General features: G+C 33.3%; 1 protein-coding gene across 21 annotated transcripts in view; it reads right to left on the reverse strand.

Annotated features, from left to right (window-relative positions):
• The window catches only part of LOC134743571 (glutamate-gated chloride channel), a 105,657-nt gene continuing 82,632 nt past the window's right edge, over nucleotides 1-23,025 (reverse strand). Inside the window, exons 4-17 of one of the 21 annotated variants that reach the window (XM_063677092.1) lie at nucleotides 20,125-20,213; nucleotides 19,932-20,027; nucleotides 19,025-19,089; nucleotides 18,279-18,431; nucleotides 18,164-18,184; nucleotides 17,844-17,994; nucleotides 17,613-17,753; nucleotides 17,046-17,120; nucleotides 16,079-16,231; nucleotides 14,171-14,385; nucleotides 10,709-10,759; nucleotides 9,727-9,789; nucleotides 9,137-9,247; nucleotides 1-8,675 (exon numbers count right to left, since the gene is read on the reverse strand). In XM_063677092.1, coding sequence (XP_063533162.1) covers nucleotides 8,529-8,675; nucleotides 9,137-9,247; nucleotides 9,727-9,789; nucleotides 10,709-10,759; nucleotides 14,171-14,385; nucleotides 16,079-16,231; nucleotides 17,046-17,120; nucleotides 17,613-17,753; nucleotides 17,844-17,994; nucleotides 18,164-18,184; nucleotides 18,279-18,431; nucleotides 19,025-19,089; nucleotides 19,932-20,027; nucleotides 20,125-20,213 — 1,531 coding nt within the window. In that variant the 3' untranslated portion in view covers nucleotides 1-8,528. Of the gene's footprint in view, nucleotides 8,676-9,136; nucleotides 9,248-9,726; nucleotides 9,790-10,708; nucleotides 10,760-14,170; nucleotides 14,386-15,742; nucleotides 15,896-16,078; nucleotides 16,232-17,045; nucleotides 17,121-17,612; nucleotides 17,754-17,843; nucleotides 17,995-18,163; nucleotides 18,185-18,278; nucleotides 18,432-19,024; nucleotides 19,090-19,931; nucleotides 20,028-20,124; nucleotides 20,214-23,025 lie in introns of all 21 variants that reach the window. The other 20 variants (XM_063677091.1, XM_063677093.1, XM_063677096.1 and 17 more) reach the window with 20 other exon arrangements.

Consider the following 23,025-nt stretch of genomic DNA (forward strand, 5'->3'; position numbering starts at 1 on the left):
TAAATTGAATTTGTGTTTTATTTGATGAAAATTGTAATTCATAAATTTTACTTTAAAAGTATTTACAATGCTACAGTTTTGCAGTCACATTACAAACACGATGGCCACTCATCGCATACATTTTATTTACAAAGGCTATGGCGTGTCAGTGATTATTGTACAATACCGTAATAAATTCGAACTACAATATATTTACTGTAATTCGTGAGGATGCATTTATTCAACTAAATTATAAATGTAATGTAACCATAGACAAAACACGCACAAAGTCGGCGAGTTTTTAACAGTGAACTAGATGGCGCTGTACGCCGTCGTACATTTTGCGGTAATTAGGTTGTTAAGCGATAGGTTACACACCTTATAGCGCCATCTACTTTATCCGTTAAACCAGAGGCCTGTGTTATGTTACTCAACCTTGTGAGTCTTATTATTGCTTTGTCTATGACGTAGCTAATAAAAATAGAGTGTACATTATCAGCTATACAAATTACAAAAAATACGCGGATACGGTGACGTTACAGGCTATCGCATGAACTATTTGCCCTTACCTACATGTAGCGCAATATTCCATACTAGAACTACGAGTATTTTTTTAAACAAAATCTTAAATTTATAATGCACATAAATTTTACTTGATTCCTTATTACACGGTTGAAATACTGAACCACTAGCAAAGTGTGATTGCTTTATACAAATATGATATTAGCTTTGACTATAACTTTACATATTCGAAATATGCTAACGTATAACTGTTGTAGCACGATACTTTTATATATGTGTTGGTGGAAAGTTTACAAAATTCCGAAATTTTCCATATGGATCTAGCGAACTTCTTAAGATTTCCTATTTCCAAAATGGAAACTTTTATTATATATTGTACATTTTTTAAAGTTTCTGACAACTATTTCCAACTTTATGGAAACTTTCAGCAACTTGCATATGAAGATTGGTACTTTTTACGGCTAACACGAAACTTTCTTCAGCTTTCTTTACGATTCCCACCTAGGTGATCAGAAACGGGTTATATCGTATGAACATTTCTGTGCAAAGTGACCCGTTTTCATTGGTCTTGAGTTTAAACTTAAATTAAATACATATAAAGCAAATGTGTATAAAGGCTTCTGATTCCTTTGATATTAGGTACATTGATTGAACACGCGAAGGCACCTACCTACTACCTACTTAATTGCTCGGATGAGGCTTTATCTAAATGTAAATTATAAAAAAGAAAATATACAATGTTTTTGTAGGGATGATCGTGTACTTACATTTTCTCTATTTAAATTTGCCTTTTTTCCAATTTTGTTGTGTTGTTACAACTAAATTGTTACTTCTGTTGTATAGCAGTAGCACGGCATACCCATACCTTCTTGTATTGTTTTAATATTTTATACAGTTATAAAATTCTTAAAAATGATTTTACTGCATTGGACTCTTTGAACCATGGATATTTTTATGTGAAACCTACTCAGAATCTTAAGCTCTTTCTTAATAGGACAAAAAAATGTTCAAAAACTTCTATTCATGAATTTAAACGTAGGTACTAGGTACCATATTACAAACTATAAATTGTATTATCGACAATCCAAAAATGTGGGTTCAAATCCCACGTTAGCCAGAGTTGATCATTGATAATTTTTTCATTGTGATTGACATATGTACTAATGTGTATAAACAATTTATAAATTTATATTCATGTTTCGTTCCTTCCGTTTCGTTACGAAGTCTATGAAAAATGGTAACGGATGGAAAAAACCTTGAGACGTTTTTTTCTGTCGAAGGGAGCTCGTGATTCTGAATATAAATAACATAAAAATTTCCAAATAAAAAAGTGTACTTAATGTTCAATTTTAATTAAAATGGCCCAGTAATCGTACGATTATTAATTATCGAGATTGGATAAATTGTTGCACTCCCTCATATAGTTTAGATTTAATCTGATTTAAATTGAAATCAAATTGGTTGTCACTTAATGTGAGCATGGGTCTTGAAAATTTAAATATCCTACGTTCAATTATAAACAATCCGAACAATGTAAAGAGCTTTTAACATTAACTACTAATGAATATTGTTTATTTATGTAATTATATATTTATCTCACTAATGTCTTTTCGTGCCTTTTTATATATTTTTACCTAAATATGATATACATTTTACATACTTCTCCTAATTAATTTTGTTTACCTAGATACTAAAAACAGGGTGTCCGGGCGACGGTAAGTATATAATAAATATTATGATCATAATATATATACATATTTATATGTAGGTATGTATCTACTTATGGATACATAGGCAGTATATTCTAAGATATTTTTCTCTTGTTCGTCTTATTTATTGGCATGTGAAGATCATACAATCTAAGACATCGACATAAGTACAACATTTTTTATCTGATAAAATGTTAAAGTCACAGCCTCAATATTCATTGCTCATTTTACGAAAATTTGCCTGTTATCGAAGTAGAATTTGGTTTAGAGTATTCGGTTGGATTTGATAGGTTTTTGGACACGTGCTTTTTAGAGGGATATTTTCGTCGCTTTATGTCGTCTAATTACTTATACATATACAACCGATGAATGTAACCGCTACGGACACCCAATTTGATTATAGCTACTTTTAGCTGGCGATAGCATTGTAGCGTCAGCAATGGTTTACAAAAGAAGGTACATGTAAAATAATAGCTGCCTCTTATTTTTACATTTGACTAGAATTTTTATTGATTAACACTTCTGGTTCAGTTGAAGTATTTTATCACTGTTAACGCGACATCTTTCTGTGTCGGGAATCCTTAATTGGGATAAGCACGTACCTAAGGCGCCTATAGTAAATTAATACGTGATTTAACCGGTTCTATATTTGCCACAATGTTAGTATAACTCATGATAATTTTAATTTAAAGTCTCTTATTGTTTTTCTTGAACAAAAAATCCAACTAGTAACTGCAATATAATAAGAAAATAATTTTACTGCAAGAAAATGGTTAATTTAATACAATTTTATCATTATCATCTAGTAGTATTATTTTAAAAGTAAATTGATACTTATACTTAATGCATAATCAATGAAAAATATAGTTCTATCAAAGAAAGAAAAGACAAGATTATGCGAGGTTAATAATTATCGATTAAGTACAGATGATTCATTTCTCCTTGATTTTTTGTTTGGGTTAAATCCATAGCCATTCTGGTCTGTACTAATTTCATCTAGTATTATGGTACAAGCCTGATATTTGATTGTAGAGTCGAGTTAAGCACCAGTGGCTTACACAACACACCTACGAAATTGGACGAGTCCAAGTATTTTACAAAAACTAATTTTACCAAAATTTACTAGCAATGCAAATAAACTTTCGTTCGAAAATAAATTGAATGGCAGTATTTAATGTTTATTATATGTTCTTTAGGTGTTTGAACAAATATAAAAGGTTTTAAACGTCTCAGATAAATTTATCCAAATTGATTGACTAAATGATTTGTAATTTATTTTATTGTGATTTTAATTATCGTTATTTTAATTATTTAATTTGATTGCATGACATGATATATTATAATTTTTGCATGCTCAATTGTGAGTAGAGTACACTCACTACACTGTACTTCTAATTTTATGTCACCATCTAACCACCCACTGTATTCTGGCAAATAAATAATTTGTATTTGTATATCAAACTGGATAACAACAGCAATTGAAACACGTTTATGAAGCCAAACTGGTACAGATATAAATGTAGAAATAATTTGCCGAAGACCTAAAAAAAACTATTCACAAGAAGTAATATAAAAAAGATATTTTAGAAGGACTTACTGGAAAGTTAATGGAGGAGTTAGTCATACATTCAGCCATGTTGAATCTATCGTATTGTTATTTTACAAATATGCGTAAAAAGAGTCGACAATTGTCTAACATTAATAACCATACGCAATACTTTTAAGCAAACAATAATTGAGGCAATAATTATTAATTAATAATAATAACTAATAATTAAGGGGGTAAGGGCATTTTTTGTGCGATGAGCACAGATATTTGTTTCTGAGTCATGGATGTTTTCTATGTATTTAAGTATTAAGTTGTCTGAGTACCCAGACCTACAACACAAGCCTTCTTGAGCTTACCGTGGGACTTAGTCAATTTATGTAAGAATGTCTCTATAATATTTATTTATTTATCATGAATAATCATTTAACAAAAAAAAAATATTTTCAATACAATCCGTCTTCTTATACATCTAGCACTTCATGACGACGACTCTAACGAGCAACGAGGCTACATTGTTTTTATTACAGTATTCTTATTTATTAATATTATTTTAAAATCTTAAGACCACCTTCATTAGTTTACAATAACCCTTCAAGTGGCAACGTCATTTATTAGTAGTTGGAATTTTGATTTTACCTCAATTAATCAAATTTTAATTTTAAATAACGTAATATCGACCACGAGCCGGCGATCTGCCACTTGAAGGGATATCAGAAAAGCCTAATGGTACAATAACATTGCATACTTATTGCGAACGTGTGCTAAGTTTCAGCTGAATCGGACATGTGGACATCATGAACCGGTTTGGTTCATATCGTGTTTCTTGCAACATTAAATTTGACCTAAACAAATAACTATGTAACTGTGTTCCGAGCTATATTAATTATAGCTTGTAAAAAAATAAGCCTTCTGGCCATATATTCTATACAGTGAATTGTTTTTAATGGTACTTTTTCTTGTTTTTAAATATTTATTTAGGAAAAGAATAACCGTTTATCAGAAAAAAACAACATAAGTACACAAGTCAATATAAACCAAAACAAAATTACAGAAAACAACTTCATTATGAGGCTTGTTATTGTTATAGGTAAGTACAATAATAATGTGTAATGCGTATATGCAAATATACTATCGTATATAATATCGTATTGCAGTATTTTTGCGCTATACCTAAATAATAATTATATGTTTTATATTTAGATTACAATTTTTAATTGTTGTATTTAGTAACTGCGATTTGCAGCAGACCTTTTAATGAGTCGCATTTCATATAGACAATAATCATATAAAATAAAATATTAGTATCTAATGCCAGGCACAACACTTATACGATACTTTTATTTAGTAATAATAAATAAAACGGATACAAATATAGAAAGCCAGCACAAAATATACATTTCAGTTTCAACTTTTAGTTTTACAGGATATAGCACAATTTAGGTAGATATCTTATAAAGCGAATGATATGTTATTTTTATCTTATAGTTTAATTAGTTAAAAACACTGCGAATAAAAGTACGTAGTATCACTTTCATACTTAATAAAAAAAATTGGGAATGGGAACATTGTACTCTAACATCAATAAACTTTAAAATATTAGTAACGTATCAGAATATAACAAGAGATCATTTTTTTATATATGATTTAACATAAACAGTTTCTGTTACAATTTTTATAGCATATTGTTTTGCATTTGCAGTACTTTCGCTTTGCAGTACTCCATAGCATAAGTAAAGTATGGGATCTCCTCTTAAGTGTTATTTAGGTAAATAATGCTATGATTAGATTTTATTAAAACCGTAGTAGCTAGAGCTACTTGCAACCTTATACAGACACGTTACACCGAGTCTATGTTGGATATATATTTATATATATTTTCCCAGAAAAAATATATACTAAACTTAATTTGAAAAGACGTGACAGGTCCTTAAAGGTATATTAAATTTACATAAGTTGAATCAAAGCACAGCCAAAACGCATTTGTTCTTAAAGGTACTCTTTATTATATTTTAAACACCTACAAAATCTACTTTCCAAAACAGTTGACTGGTTGGTCCGCTCTTTATTAAGCAAAAGGCATGGTATCAAGTTTCATCAGAAATAATATGGATAATTATTAAAATAGTTTAATATTATATTCAGTAAAAGATGAGGTAAAGTCTGTAGTTCGTACTCTGTTAATGTAGTCAAAGCCAGTTAAGGGTCATTCCAGAACAGTGTTTGGTTGGGTACTTACGTGAAGCAATTTTTTAACACTTCTGATAAAGCTAATAAGCCGATGTTTGGCATGGTAACGTATGATAACTTATGTTTAAATTCAAAGGTATTTAATACAGATTCTACAGGTTATTAAGGTAGCTGCCATACGCGTCATGTCCCCGACATTTTTGTGGAATGCCCCCTAAATGCGCCGCGCGCGCTTATGAGCGATTTTGCCACATCACGAAAATTGCCCTTAGGCTTTAGTGTTCTACGCGGCGTAGCGTTGTCTCCAATATGCTCCAATGGGTTAATAAATAATTTAAAATAACCATGGAATATGAAACGACGATTCTCTTGTTTATTTATTTATCTATCAATTGACACGCACACATATCTAGCCCGGCTGGTGGTTGTGATTACATGAATTGTTATATGTATATTCAGTTACCATAGAAAAAATTGTTGCGTTGCAGTCCATTCCGTAATAAAAAACATAAATGAGCAATTAATTAATTAAGTATTATTATATATCTATATCATATATAATAATATATATGTATATTGTCCATATCCCGATTTTTTAAAGATTAGAATTTTTGTAACCTCAAAAGTAGTGGTAATTAACTTTTTCTTCCGAAATGCTAGGGATCCTATGATGTCTAATATTGTGGTACAATAATATGTAAACGACACCATAATTACTCAGATTAAATTTTAGAGGAAAAAAGTTACCACGGTTAAAGGTTATAAAATTTCTAATCTGAAAAAAAACGGGGTCCAGTACCCACAACACAAGCCTCTACTGTGGGACTAGGTCGATCTGTATAAAATTAAGCTTTTATAATTTTATTATATATATATATATATATATATTTAAACATATTACATTGGACAATAGGTACTGAAGGCTTAAATATGCCGTAAATGTCTAACCTAACCTCCCATTTTATACAGCCGGACTAGTATACCTAAATGTAGTTGGTTGAGCCGTTTTCCTATTTTTGTTCTTCTTTTCCGTGTGGTTAAATGTACAATTATCAGAAATTGATTGTTATTAAGAAATCATGGATACTTAAGCAACTTTAGTGATTATATCTCTCTTTGTTGAAGGCTGGTCATTGATTATTATTAAAACTTGCGTGCGCTTCATTACTACCTCAATACGTTTATAAAGAAACAACCTCTTATCAGTTATTAAACATTCTAACAGAGCTATTAAGAACAACAAGTGTTTAATTTAAATAGGTAATACATAAAACTAGTACAACAAATGGGGACAATACTTATATAAGCAACAGTGTTACGGTATGCATTATTCAAATTTGATTCAACATACCTACTCAGTGGATATGACTATAAATTGATTTAGATATTATTTTATTTAAATTAATTTGATTGTAAGAAAGTACTAGGCACCTTAAATAAACAAATACTGGTGCCCAATAGTGTGATGCGGCTTTGTTGTACCTGCCTAGAGTCTAAGAGCCTAGTACGCAATGTCAAGGCTGCAACCGATAATTAACGTTAGAAGGCATGTTCATGGTTTCACATTAACACAGCTCACAAACTAAAACGAAGTATTATTATAAAAACAGACAATCCGAGAGTCCAATGTATCTTAATAACGATAGGTACATACACTAATACATACATTGTGAAATAAGAGTCTTGAGCTTCATCTTAACTTATAATATCTAATCGAGTATTTTGAAACTAAACTTTAACACACATTATACAGGAAATATTTCAATAAAATCTACACGTTCCTATTGACTTTGTAGAACTTTTGAAAAGCAAACATTTAACATTGAATTTATGATATTATCACAACTTTAACTTGTGTGGGTGTACTATATACATAATATGTCACATATACTATAAATAAAGGAAACAGTGGTGATTAAATGTAACATATATAAAAGTTATCTTTTGCGATCTTAAAATATACGTCTCATGAATTTAAAGCAATGATTTACATTTGGACTGTCTTAAGGTTTGAAATAGATTTCTTTATTCTAACAAAACCACAATTCAGTCGCACCTTTAGAATGCGCATTCGATCACTGCTCATCACACAGTCCCGTGTATCGTTATCTGCATACATGCAGAATATTCATAGTAATATTTTATTGATCCCTCTTTATCCTAAGTTTCCTGGTATAAGAAACTAATAAAATTCGTGCCCATACTCAGCGATCCTCAACTTATGAATAATTTTTGAAAACTATTTCAAAACTTGTAGAAAATTCGCATTCGTCTCTAATATATATACCTTCAATGACGTCCTATTTAACAACGGCAAGCTGCAACTATTCTCAGCTTTAAATATGACCCTTATCCTAATATCAAATACTATCACTATAGTGAGTAATCATCACAAATTGCAATGTCAACAAATGTCAACATCAACACTCTTTAGGAGAACACACTGCACCGAGGAGGTTGTCACTTGCAGCGCGATCCAATTCATACGAGCGGTGAAAGAAGTACTTCCGTACAAGATCTAAGAATATAACTGTCCAGTTCACATGAAGCAGCCTGCAGCGGGAAGTAAAGTAGAGACAGCATTAAGAAAAGGCCTTGTAGTGTATAAAGAAGAAGATTAGAAACACGGCATAGGCTGTGGGGAAGGTGATGCGCGCGATGACATCGATCGTCTTCGCCACGCGAATCGGATGAGGTGGTTCTTTTTTGCGAACCTGGACGAAACATGGCTGAAAAAAATATATTTGAAACGGTGAACCATGCCAATTAAAATTAAAAATTAAATATATCTTTATTTAAGACCCATAAGTCCATATATGGTCTATGGTGGGCAATGACGGACTACTCTAGCTGAGAAATGAATGAATTAATCTTTTACTTAACATAATTTTATACTAGAATGTATTATGTGTCTACTGTTTTGAATGTTTTTAGAACTTGTGCTAGCCGTGTAGATCATAATTAAATTTAGTGGACGTTATACCTACTTTACACGTTGGGTCTGCGATAAAGGTAAAAAATGAAATGGATGACCTCTTGGCCTATCCCCAGTTATTTTCTAACGAGACAGTGGTTAAAATGATGATGCCGATCCTACAGTGCAACTTTATATAGTGAAGTATTCTTTTGTTTGTGTGTTAAATATTCACTTTAAAGAGGTTGGAGAGCAAATAGAGCTTTGTTTAGCTACCTCGGATACTCCTCCGTTGTTGGCAGTGTGTGTGCAGGAACCCGGCGCTCCGGTGCACGTAGCACACGATACTAGGTCCGCAGCACCTGTCGACTCTCTCTTTTTGTCTCCCTAAAATTAACAAAGAAAAATTATCAAGTATGCTCTAAATATAAAATAAGTAGTTACTCGTAACTATATTATATGTACGTTTATGAACCTAACAAAGATGCTGGAAAGAATAACTGATAAGCAAGTATTGGGGCAATTTCAATGGCATCGATTTTTTATTAATACGTACAAGAGCATATTGACATTATGTTCCGGATTAAAAATGCACGTATACCATATCATTCACTATACACCCCACGACATGTTTTAAGAATGGTGAAACCGTTGATACAATGCAAAAATATTTTGTGAATATTAAAAATATGATTGAAACGGACTAGAGGACAAACATGGACATTGAAAATATTGGTTGGTCAGCATACTTACAGGCTGAAGTGATCCAAAGCAGCATTAAATGAAAGATCATGCGTTAATTTCGTGAAATCAGGAATACGGTGATGAGGAGGGGATACTTTGAACTGTTCAGTGGCATCACTTACGGCACCGCCTGGCTCTGGCTCGTTCGCGTCTGATTTAGCCCATTGTAGGAATGCCATCGCCTCCTATATAAATTGATAACTATTTTTAGCTCAAGCATCAGGCTCACTGAGTCGGATTAATTTGTGATATTTGGCTGGCAGAAGCTTTATCATTGCTGTTCTTCAAATCTACTTTTTCACTTTGCTTCTTAATCTAAAGAAAGCTTATGAAAAGCATGTTGCATGTTTACTTTATTTTATTTACGTCAGCCTATATACGCATGGATACAAATATGTAAGTAGATAATAGAAAAATTGTAAGCTGTGACTATTTAATGTATTTAGATAAAATGGCGTATTCCAGAAAAGCAATTCTGTAGTGTGATCAAGTTGGCGTGTAACTTTTCTACTGTTAGGACTTAATAGTTTGACAATTCGGCTTACCAACTCTCTAGATGATATCTTGGTTTGATATAGCGAGTAAGCAACATCATTTCATAAGTAACATCATTTTAAATTTATAGCATTTGCTTGTTGTGTAGTTACATGCATGTGAGTAGAATCACCTTACTTACTAACGAAGTCGAAGCATGTGTCCAGAAATAATGTCAGTAAATACCTGATTTTTGTAGTCTTCTTTTGTTTATTTAGTTAAAATACCTAATGAATAGTACAATAATACTTACCAATTATAAAATATACGAAGAAACTACGATACAAAACTAAAGCATGCATATAACTCGTGCGATGGTTCTTTGGCGGAGTAAGATAGTCATTTTGCATATGTTATATTTCTTTCAGTAAAATGTTGGTCATTGTTTGTCAATATTTTTATCCATTAAGAATTACAATTACTCTTAAAACTAAATGTATATTCGTATAATACGCATTACGTATCAGGAATCATTAGCCAAAAATCATACAGCATTTGTTTTTGAATTGATAAAGAAATATAACAGTGTAATTTTTGGAAAGTGCCTATGAATGCGGCGAACGTTCTTACCAAGGGGCTGGCCAGTATAATGCCAATTCTGCTCAGGACTGCAGGCAGTCGCTGTGAACACATCACACACACAATTTTGTTCACTCGTGACAGATGGTCTTACGATGTGCAACCGTGAACACGGACTAGTCTGTGGTGGCCAGGGAAAGTACAAACATTAATCTTGAATGTGATATATCTTGAACGGTTACGGGATTTACGGGTGTTAGTGATATTCGCGGAACTTCTTTGCAATGTTTTCTGATTTCTAAAGTATTAATAAAATAATTAGCGTATTGAATGACGTTTTGAGCATGAATGAATTATCAATGCGAACTAAGGCCACACAAAATAGTCCTTATGTTAATTCAGTGACATGAAACTGATACGATTGCAAATGAAACCATGTGATGACTGATGACTTCTGGCCTACCCGAAATACAATGATCGTTAAACGCAAGGAAGTACATGCAGAGATAAATTTTGAACATTGATTGTGAGCATGCTGATACAGAAAGTCTGTGTTGTTGGTGTGTCAAAAGTACCGCGTAACTGGATTAACATGTATGTATTTGAAAATGGCACGTATTTAACCGTATTTAATTAATCGGATTTCGGTAGCTTAAAAAAGAAATAGGTACTAAAATTAATAGTTTGGCAACTAAAGCGGAACCTCAAATTATTTCAGTATGAGTAGTATTTTAATGCCGTTGCTGCTGTAGGTAATTACCAATTATTTATTTGGCAACTGAATTATTATATTGGAGACTATTTGTGAGGCACATTTTAAAAAGAAAACGACTGTCTAACAATATAAAAATGAAGTTCTTTTATAGTATTTAGATAGCAAATTAAGTAAATGCAAACTTAAAATTTGTATTTCGACCATCATTACCCGAGCTGTCATTTTAATATAAAAAAGGTTATAACGCAACGTTAAAGCGTGTACAAATATCACTTTTATTATTTTGTTAAGCTACTAGTGCGCCGCGGGCGCGACCGTTCCAAGCGCGTGAGATAGACTCGGTACAATCTAGTTCATAAATATGTACCTATACTTTTTTACATAATTGCATGCATTTTTGAAAACAAATTGTATGCATATTTATGAACACGACTGATTCGGTCTTTTTCTTACTGTATTAATTAAAGAGGAAGGGATAATCTATCTCATGCGCGAGATACTGTTTATTCAAGCTTACAAGGACACTTCTTATACATATTTTTTTTGTAAAATCAGCACCAATCTTTTATTATTTCTACAAAAAGATTTAATAATATTTTTCGTAACATGTCATAAATGTAAACAGCAACGCAAAACGAAAAGTAGCAAAACTTTTTGAGTAATTGTATAAAAATTGATTTCCCTACTTAGTAAAATACCTACGCTCGAAATATCAAATTGTAAAAAACCTTAAGATTATTTAAACTATATAACACCCAATGAACGAATTACTTACCTTCCTAAGATAAATTCTTAGGTCTTAGAATAATCCTAAGAACACAGGTCATATTATGACAACAAATATTAAAAATTATACGCTCAACAATAATAGATGCCAATTTGTTATTTAGTCGCCAAACTATAATTTCAAGCTCCCTCTTCATAATTTTGGTGGCTTGAATTTGCTGCCAATTTTTTTTAATAATATGATGCTTGTATTTGGAGCTAATATCAATGTTTAGCCTCTAAAATATTAATACACGGCCAGATTATATTATTACATGCCCAATGAAAGTTTCTGTTTAATATTTTAGTTGCCCGAATAATAATAAGCCTTTGAAAATCAACCAAAAACTTGTAGAGCCGATTACTATATTTAAACGGTTCTACGCTTTTTTAATCATCTTTCCAAAGTTTGAATATAAAATTGAACTGTTTTATTTTAATTATTACACGCGTCTTGTGTTATTGCAATTTTAGTACATTACAAACATTTGTAATGTACTAACTAATGTGTCATAACTGTTTAAAAGTTTAATAACTGAGCGATTCCAGATAACGGCTTTTTGAAAACCAACAACATCGATAGAAACAAATTACCAGCAGATTGTGCCAATTATTGATAAGTAGGTACATATATTATTTAAAAGGGAAAACATTGCAAAGAGTAAATAGTTAAATAAAATACACGTCTACTTATTGAAACTTAACACAGTCAGTTTGACATGGCTTTGATAAAATAAACTAACAAGCGTGTAGGCGCTTATCACACTAGATCCGAATCACACGTCGCTCCGATGTTTGAGCGAGACAAAGCTGCGCGTATTATAGCGACATCCCGCTCGACGCATCGACGTGCGAATGGCATCCAGTGTGCCAAACGCCGTAGCTGTAGGTAATTACATTTTAGCGGAAAGGTAACTTTGGAATTTTAGCAATATTGCCGGTACAGTCAGCATCAAAAATAGCGGAAGAAACAACGCGCCAAAGTATCTGCCACCATGGAGTAGTCTTCCAAATACGAGTAAAGACATATTTCTTCAGTTCGCGTTCAAAAGTATCTATTTGTAAGTGTCTAATTGTTCTACATATGGAGACTTCGTCTACGTGGAATTAATTCCATCAGTTAGAGTAATTATAGCGCCTGGATAAAATCTAATGGCAATAATTTTGAGCATAATATGCTTAATCGCTTACACCAATTAACAGGCAATTCATACATTTTCTCATTTCCACCCCCCTACACTCTCTTTAGGGATGACTTCCGACATAAAAACTATCCTATGTCCTTCCCCGGGACTCAAACTACCTCTCAAATTTAAACAAAATCCGTTCAGCGGTTTAAGCGTCAAGAGGTAACAGACAGACAGACAGACTTTAGCATTTATAATATTAATATGGATATCTCTTTTTGTTCAGTTATTAGAGAATGGTTTGACGCTTAGTCAGATCTGTTACTTTTAATGCTGACGGTGCCATTGTGTATAAAATATTATTTGGCTATAATATTGTAACTACTTTGTGTTCAATAATTGTGCTTTCCGAAATACTCATTCTCACTAGTAGTGACTTAAGAGTATATAAATTGCAGTTTTAGGTAAATGGTTGCTTTATTTCTTAATTTTCCCTGTATTTTAAATCTAAAATAAAAAATAAGAAGGTAACATGTTGAGTCTTGGTAATGTAGTCAGCATACAAAAATATAATGTGTATGTACAAAGTATGCACTTAGGAATATTTTATGTAACGTGTAAGGATTTGAGGTATAATATAAAAGTAATGTAATTTATTGGCGTTAAAGTGCTTCTATCATGTAAGTTATTCGTCCAACAGACCAAACAAAACTAATTTTGTGTATATTTTGTAATACATTGACACACTAAAAAGATTTTAGGTTGATATGAAGCCTAATTCTGTTATTTTTATCCATATACAAAAATTTTATTGTTCTCATATGCGACCTCAAATCTTAGCTGGGAAAACAAAACCACGTCAAAGAGACATTTAATGCTTGTAATGTGAAGACAGTTCATATTCACCTGAGTAACAGGATTCTCCCCTGGTCTGTAGACGACGTTGTGTAAAGGTCGTTTTCTTCCCACATAGTTGACACACACGAACTCCAATAGGGAGGCGTATATGAAGCACATGCACACACCGTCCCACACGTTCATAGCTGTTAGGTTGGATACCACGGGTAGGGTGGAGCGAAAACCATTTGATGTTGTGAAAAAATTCAACATCGTCGTCACACCTGTGTACGAGACTAGTGTTAGATATATATAGTTAATTGGGAACAATAATAAGAAACAGAGAAATAAGCGTTAAGTATGTAAAGTAATAAATACGCAAATTAAACATATAAATCCTTAAGATAACTAACGTTATCACGTTAACATTAGCATGAATATTTAAAAAAAAACTATGTAAGCTATGGATTCAAAATATCAACTTGGATAAGACACTGAAATTAAATTAAATAAAAAAATAAATTTAATTTAAATTAAAATAAATTTATAAGAAATTACCCATTAATCAGGCAAGGCCAAATGCAATGTTATATACACAACTAAATAAATTTAGACACTGACTATCTACGAAATATATTAATGAAGAATTAGAACAATTTGTCAATATAATTAAAGTAAACAGTGTTAAATAAGAAATAATCCGGTCAAAGCTAGTGAGAATTGATGTTACATGCCAAGTTGGTTATCCGCCAAATACAGTAAATGTAAATATACCTATTGAGTGTTTGTATAAATATGTGTAAATGAGTGTTTTATAAACTAGTAGCATGTGTGTTAGATAAATAGTAAGAAAATTTCTAATTATTAAAATGCACCTAAAATTTCGATTACACATTACCAAGTGTACTACCAACCGTCTTATACATATATATCTTAAAGTACCAGTAGCTGCATGTAGGACGATGTGTGTAGGTATAAGACTAAAGAATGCCTATCTTCGAATTTAATGTTTTAGGTTACATACGTTTTACTCGTAGTACAGTCAGCTGCAGAGAAAAGGCACCCCCCCTGCATACAAAGTTCTGTAAATTAGTATGGACGTGGGGTACCTTTTCTCAGCATACCTACTTAAAAAGTCCCCGGCAAGCTCGTTCGAATTTCACCTTCCCATACAAACGGAGTTTCGTTCTCATTCTAAAACTACGTGTTGGATTGTAATGAAACTTTGCACATACAATGACATGAGGTATATCTAGGACTGTAATTAGTTTATATAGCTCTAGTATATAAAACAAACGAAATAGAGCAAAAATAACTTTTGTATGAAATACTTAAATTCGCTGTATTTTTTTACTATTGTATCTGAAGCTACATAAACTAATTACAGACATAGATATACCTTATTCTATTGTAAGTACAAAGTTGCATAGCAAATCTAGCTAGTCATTTTAAAATGAGAGCGTAACTACGTTCGTATGGAAAACCGAGCTTGCCGGGGACTTAAGTTACGCGATAATTTTATGCTTTTAAGTTTGATTTGATATTAATCTCAGTCAGCATGAAGATCATTTACTGGTATATTATTATTTAAATAAAATGAATAGTGTAAATAAATCAAAGTAATAGAAATTTTACACCAACCTATCATAACTCTAGCAGGCACTGCATTCCATTCCAGCCAAAAAGTAATAAACGATGAGGTCACTAAAATGATGCCCGGTATGAAAACTGTAGTGAAGTAAAATGATCTATCCCGTGTAAAGATGAGATCCACCTTCAGACAGCTGTAATTACCTAGAAATAGCAAGCACAATCTAAAAATAAGAAACCAAATAAGTGCATTGCGATAGTTGACCGTAGTACGGAATGCGAAATGAGAGCTAGCGTGTTACAATCAGCCCCAGCCACTTCTAGATGCTAAGAAGAAAAAATGCGTATAGTACAGCCGCCATTCCCACTTCCGCGTCGGGCCGTTACCTATCATAGAACGCGCCGGGACCGCATTCCACTCCAACCAAAACGTGATAAATGAGGAAGTCACCAATATTATCCCAGGAATAAATACTGTAGTAAAGTAGAACGCGCGGTCTCTTGTAAATATTAGGTCGACCTTTAGACAGCTGTAGTTACCTGTGGAGTTAACATTGTTACGAATACTAGCACATCAAACTAAATAACATTTACACTTTGATGTATACGATAAGTATAACATGTTGGAGGTGGCGTGAATAATAGATATTCCAAGTAACTCCATTCAGTCTCTGGTCTTGTAGTAAACACCAAATGTCTAGCAAGTCAAACAAAAATATATAATGTAAGAACTAAACTAAAATACTATCCGGTATGTATGAGTAAAGCGCATAGTGTTCAATGTATCAGAACATATTTAATGAAGTGTACTTTGTCCAAAAACATGAGCGCAAACTATTTCAAACACGTGCATTCAAGTACATCAAACTTACTACGTGCAAGGGTATGGAGGATGAAACTGAGTATGACTGTTGGTTGTTTCACTCATTGCCACTGATATGATGATAATACAGAAGAGAAAAAAAAAAAAAAGGTACAACTTTTAACATCTTAAATTACATTCAATTGAGTATAATGCAGCTTTACGTAAGCAAATAGAGCTTTTTATAACTTGCTTTTTAAGTATTGGTTATTACCAAAGGAAAATTTCAGTAGCAAATTAACATAACAAATATTTCTGAAAATAACTCTGTGAGAGACTGTGGCGGCAAATGAAACAACCAAGTTGTACTGCTATAACAGTCGTGGCCTGAGATTCAACAAGACGCTGTTACGAGTCTCCATGTGTTTGGTCGCGATAACATCGCATCGAACACATGGCCACAACAACGCATTTACTCACACATAAGCGGAATAATACTGTAAAATGACCGGACGGCACCGGACGGAACGGCGATCGTCCAGCGCTCAGTACCTTGCTCCTCAAACCGTCTCTGGCAAAGATTACATGTCAGCTCTTCATCTTCCTCGTAAAGTGAATTACCCTCAGCTGCTTGCAAAGACGTTAATACAATCTTACATTCTATACTCTAATTATTTTTACTCACTAACATTTAAAAACTACTACTTGTTGTAGGGACATACTTTGTTAATAAGTACTGTCACAAAAATCTATTTTGTTTAAACAGCTGTTTCGATTCACTGAACCAAACAACTAAATGACATGCTAGCTATATACTAAGGTTTATAACTTTCACAGTCTAAAAGCGTCTACCTTATGTTACATGAAATAAAGTTTCAAAATAACCTTGAACAGAACTCAAGACCAAGCTGAAAAGAGTTAATTAGAATTTGAATACAATATGAAAACATCACTTATCCCTTGTTGTGCGATGTGTAAGGATGTGCTTAGAAAAAAAATTGGGAGGCTAAACTACATAATTTAAATTAGGACTATCTTTATTGTTTATGTATAAGTATAAATATAATGATGTAATAAGCGATGTTGGTATATCATGGTCGAGGGGAGATGACTGCTTACCTCTCCAACTCGCTTTGATGGGGCAAGCGATGGTTTGGTTCTGGATTAGATACGCGTTCAAAGTCGTCAATGATGGCGACTTACGAAGAGTATCCTCATCGTTTTTCCACACATACGTTATTGCTGACTGCTCGTATGATACTGAAAATCGATAAGAGGTATGATTTTGGTCATAATATGGTGATAGTGAATGTCATAATATTTGTAACTCACTCTGTCAGTTCTACTTACTACTTTCTAAGGCAAATGAACACAATGGGTCATCAAAAGGAAAGATGTTGAGCCGCCCCTGACAGGACAATATTAGATGCCGCCGCATCAGATAGTTTATAGTGCCATTACGATAGATACGCAACGCGAAGTGCATTGGTATTATTGGGTCCTGAAACATAATCACACAAAGTAACATGCAATATCAATAAAAGGTGAGAGCATGTGTGAGATGGTACTGTACGACCTGTGTGAACCCTAAATGAATTTAAAAGGCATATATATATATATACATAAAGGCCAATGAAGTTGAAAGCGTTTTACTAGTTTGTCATAAATACCCATGAGTGCTGGGAAAATTCCTTCAGACGAGAGCATGGTGAAAATAATTTACTATAAAAATTGGTTTACACTGGTTAAGTTAGTTAATATGTATGATGTAGGAATGTAACTGACCTTGAAGTCTCCATGCATAATGAAGTAGGTGTCAGGAAGCCAGATGTCTTCGTGGTGGTGGATGGCGTTGAGGAAATCGTAGTGGGACTGGTTAGAGTAGCGCAGTCGCGGATCATACCACTGCTGCTGTAGAAGGAATTCTACCTCGTATTTCTGAAACGTATCACTTGCGGTTAGCATCTGTATACACGGTGTTTCCTGTAACAGGAGCAATAAATTAAACTGGAGGCTGTGCGCCTCAAACTGACCAACATTTGTTCAGCAACTTTTTAAAATTATGAAATTTTTAGATTATACCTTTTTCATACTAATTAAATATTATTTTCAATGTACGCTGCCATCTGTGTGTTTGACGTTGCTTGTCACCCTTTAAACATAACAAATTTTGCAATACATTGCGTCTTAGAATAAACTTTAAAGTGTAATAAAAATCAAAACACAAGGTTTTTTTAAAAGTTGCTGAACTAATGTTGGTCAGTTTGAGGAGTACAGCCTACAGCTTAACTAATTGCTCCTGTTACAGGAAACACCCGGTATATGGCCATGGCAAATTCATGAATTTAGTTAGACTTTCTTAAAATTTATGTATCAGTCCTTTTTAAAGAAACACAATAATTTAACAGAAGGTAATGAAAACTACAGCTAAATGTTTATAGCTTTTGTTTTGAAAATTAGCCGCTTATAGCTTGTTGTTTGACATTTGATAGAACAGGTGTGATATAGGTAGTGGGATGACATCTACTTACAAGACTAGATTCGTCTGGAGATGCTAAACTAAGAAGTAGCACGCTAACATTTACGGTGAGGACACCTGAAAATGAATACGCACAAGTTGTAAACCTTAACATGAACGTTCTAAAAGCAAAGATAGTATCATTCTTACAGAACATACTGCATGACACAAGTAGACATACATGCACTTAGGCTTATCTATAGGTTTCATATAATATATATATAGACATTAGGAAGTGACTAAATTAAGTGCAAGGTGTATTTCTCAATAATTCAACTTACACTGCAATCTAGTTGTATCTTACCCCAGCAAATCATTAAAAGTAAAAGTGCCTACTTAAAACATTGGTCAGTAAGAGGCATGGTAACCGCAAAATGTTACAATAATAACTCAAAGTAATAAGAGCTACACCCGAGGTTTAAAAGATAAAGGAATACAGCACAATATTATTATACGATTTGTGTTTGATGTTTGTGAAAAGAGAAAACGTAGGAAGTAACAAAGCGGAAAACAAAACAAAAGGCACTCTACTGAAATGTTTTAGCTGTCGAACGAAGTTTTCATTTAATTTGGGTTAAAACGTCAGCCAACGATGCTTGCTTAATCGAGACTTAATTACGTTACAACAGAGATTAAATTATCTTTGAATTACCCACTTAGTGTTAATTAGTGTGCATAACTAACACATTTAGAACAAGGTGCATGGATGAAACATAAAGTGATTGTAAGAATATAGGTACACATATGAAGAAGTATCTACCGTAAGAAGAAGCCAACGTGGGAACGGATCCTAAACACATAAATAGCGTGCAAAAACAAGGTAGGCTCTTAATACATAAGGACTCTACTATGCAGAAAGTAAATCCAGGACGCTCCACGTGGAAGGATTTCTCTTTTCAAAAACATGAAACACAACGCACCGCGATTGTGCGAGCGGGGCCGCAGCGATGACAGTCCGACCCTATTTTGAGCCAGAGAGTCATTGGGCGATGTTAGACCACAACAAAATTCTGGATCTGCAATTATTACATTAATCTTAACATCCTATTAAAAAAATAAAACAACTAATAAGTGACGCTAATTAAGACATGATGCGTATGGGGATAAGCTTACCATCTACGGGAGGAAGCAGTCTTTTATCATAGCGGGAGTTTTTCAGGAGGTTGTCCAATATCTCTTTGTCCGACTTTCCCGCTGCAAAACTGGAAATAATTTAAAGAAAAACATTCAATTTAACAGATGTTGTATCATGTTCACGATATAATCAATTAAGCCGAATAAACTTGACCATTACAAGCAGAAGAAACATCAATCTACCACGCATATTATCACGGCAAATTAAGTGTGTGAGAACGCGGATTGGCAGACTTGGTATTGATTTTAGATTAGTATCCATTACCTTGCCACAACAGAGGGCCGGGCTTAATAACATCTAAAAATATACATTCTCACACCAATAATCGGACGTAAACAATGAGATTTCTGGAAAGAAATCAACCCTTTAACAGTTCACTTTTTACAAGCTTTTAGTTGGGTGACAATGCAATATTATATGGTACCATCGAGCTGATCTGATGATGGACACATGAGGTGGCCATAGGAACTCTGTGGTAAAACAACGCAACCTGTGTTTGGGTTTGTTAGAATTGTCTCGATCAGCATTGGATGCCTGTTGAAATAAAAGTACAGTCAGCGTAAAAATCTTATATATAAAATTAAATTTTTGACAAAAAAAAAGTTTCTTATGTTACAACTTGCAATCCTATAAGCTCAATTACAAGTACAAAGTATAGAAAGAGTACGTTAGCCTTGAGTAAAAAATATGCTGACACCGACACACACATAAGATACAAGAGAAAGAAAGACATGTGGCAGACATAGTCGAACGAGCGAGCGAAGCGAAGTTCTTACATTCAACTTGGAAACACACGGATGGCTAGGGGTACGTCCCGGCATTTCGATGTTCTTATGCGGAACTATCAGAGGATAGTTTGGTGGACAATAACTTAAGTAAATTTAAATGAAATTGTGTAAACGTGTAGATGAAGGCATTATATTGTAGTCATTAAATTATGAGCAGGCTCGAATGGCTCGATCAAGGGGTTATGGAGCTAGAAGAGCCTAGAAGGCCAAAAAGCTATTTGTGAGGGGTCTTGCTATTCTGGTCATCTTATTTGCAAGAAAGTATGGTCGAGTTTGGTATCAAAGAAAAGTGCTCGGTTTACACATTGATAATATTGGTTTTAAATTTACGATATTAAAATAATTGGCAAGATAAAAACTAAATAAAATAAGCATAATATAATAATATAGGTAGGTATTTGACATTTAACAAGAAAGATTACGGGTTACCACAAATACAGTTTATTTTTATCTCTATGGTGACTTACAACTCTCAGTTAAGGGCTCCACAGACCTTGCAATAAATCGCAAGCGGTTTTCGATCCTTTACTGACTAGGTAAGTGCATTCAATGGGGTTGGCAATTGTCAAAGGTTTGCAGAGATGGCGCCATCATAGCTTCCTTTTTCTATAAGATTTGGCTTAAAGGGCTGGCATCCAGGGCATTAAAAAAACAAAAATTTGACACAATTCTAGGGATTGACAAGGCAAGCTATGCTGGCGCCATCTGAAAATTATTTCGTACGGCCAACCCCAATGATCTAAATTTTTGGCGATCCGCGTGTACTTAGTTCAGGGCGCACTACTTGTTTAAATTAATGCTCCTCCTCGAATAAGTCAAAGTAGCTACTTTGTCTAGCGGATATTGAAGTAACGAAGCTTCGTTATATGAATAATACATTCATAGGACACATAAAACATTCATAGGAGATATGCTTTTTCTATAAGATTATTCATTGCTCTAGGTCTCTCAACTACACAAAGTGTAAGGAAACGCTCCGAAAAGCCCTTCAAAATTTGACGTACGAAGACACAGAAAATCTACTATTAGTTGTGAAATGATTATAAGCGATATGACTAGATTTATAATAAGATAAATATGATAAGTATTCTATTATCATATAGTATGATGATGTATGTATTAAGCTGCTAAATTATAGTATTATTGCTGTGTATTTTGTAAGTGAAAATTAATTTCCATTAACAATGTTTGCCATATTTCTCGCCTGAAACACAGGGTACCCTAGTTCAGGCACATGTAAAACATCACTATGTTGTAAGTCTTTGTTTTGTTTTGTATCAATGTAAGCATGCCACGTGTTTTTTGAATAAATTATGTTTATATAATACTAATTAATTTTATTGAACATAAAGGAAAGTATGAATAGAAAAAAAAAACCTGTTATAATTGAATTCACTAAACATTTTCCAGAACGAGTAGCGTGCGGAGCTACCCTGAATGTGGGGTAGGTACTCTCTTATGGTTTTTAGGAAAATTATCATAACTTGGTTATATACCTTTGTATCTAGACGAAGCAACGCTATTATTTGGTAAGTACTTAATGTTTAATCTGGCATAATGACTATTAATTACTGTTCACAAGATTCATAACAAAAGTGTAGGTGAATAGTAGTAGTAGGTAGTAGGTACCTAAAATTTACAAATTTACAATTTCCACGGCAAGTTCCAGCCTTAATCTATAATTATATACGAGGGGCGCCAGAGTTCCACAGATGATTTACATAGCCCCTCTAAAGGGTCTATAAATGGAGCGAGGAACTTAACGCTCCAGCGAGCCTGTAGCGACTACCGTGTTACCTTCGCTTCGTCGCCCGCCACTCGCCTTTTCATGGTTTTACTCAATATGTATCAAATTAGTTTATACTTATATTACTCTATATACAAGCTTGAATTTAATTCTGCCCCAGCTATTTTCATTACCGCGCTCAGTTCTCCATACGAGGCGAGCAACTCGATTTCAATTAGATCGAAATGTCGATATCGCAGTCGACCGCAAAAAGCGGCATAGGTATAGTTTGTTTATTGGTAAAAGTTCCATATAAATCTACCACTCGGTAGTAAGGTGTTTTAAATTGTTATGTTTGCAATTGA

Source organism: Cydia strobilella, chromosome 8 (genome assembly GCF_947568885.1).
Source record: "Cydia strobilella chromosome 8, ilCydStro3.1, whole genome shotgun sequence".
Lineage (NCBI taxonomy): Eukaryota > Metazoa > Arthropoda > Insecta > Lepidoptera > Tortricidae > Cydia > Cydia strobilella.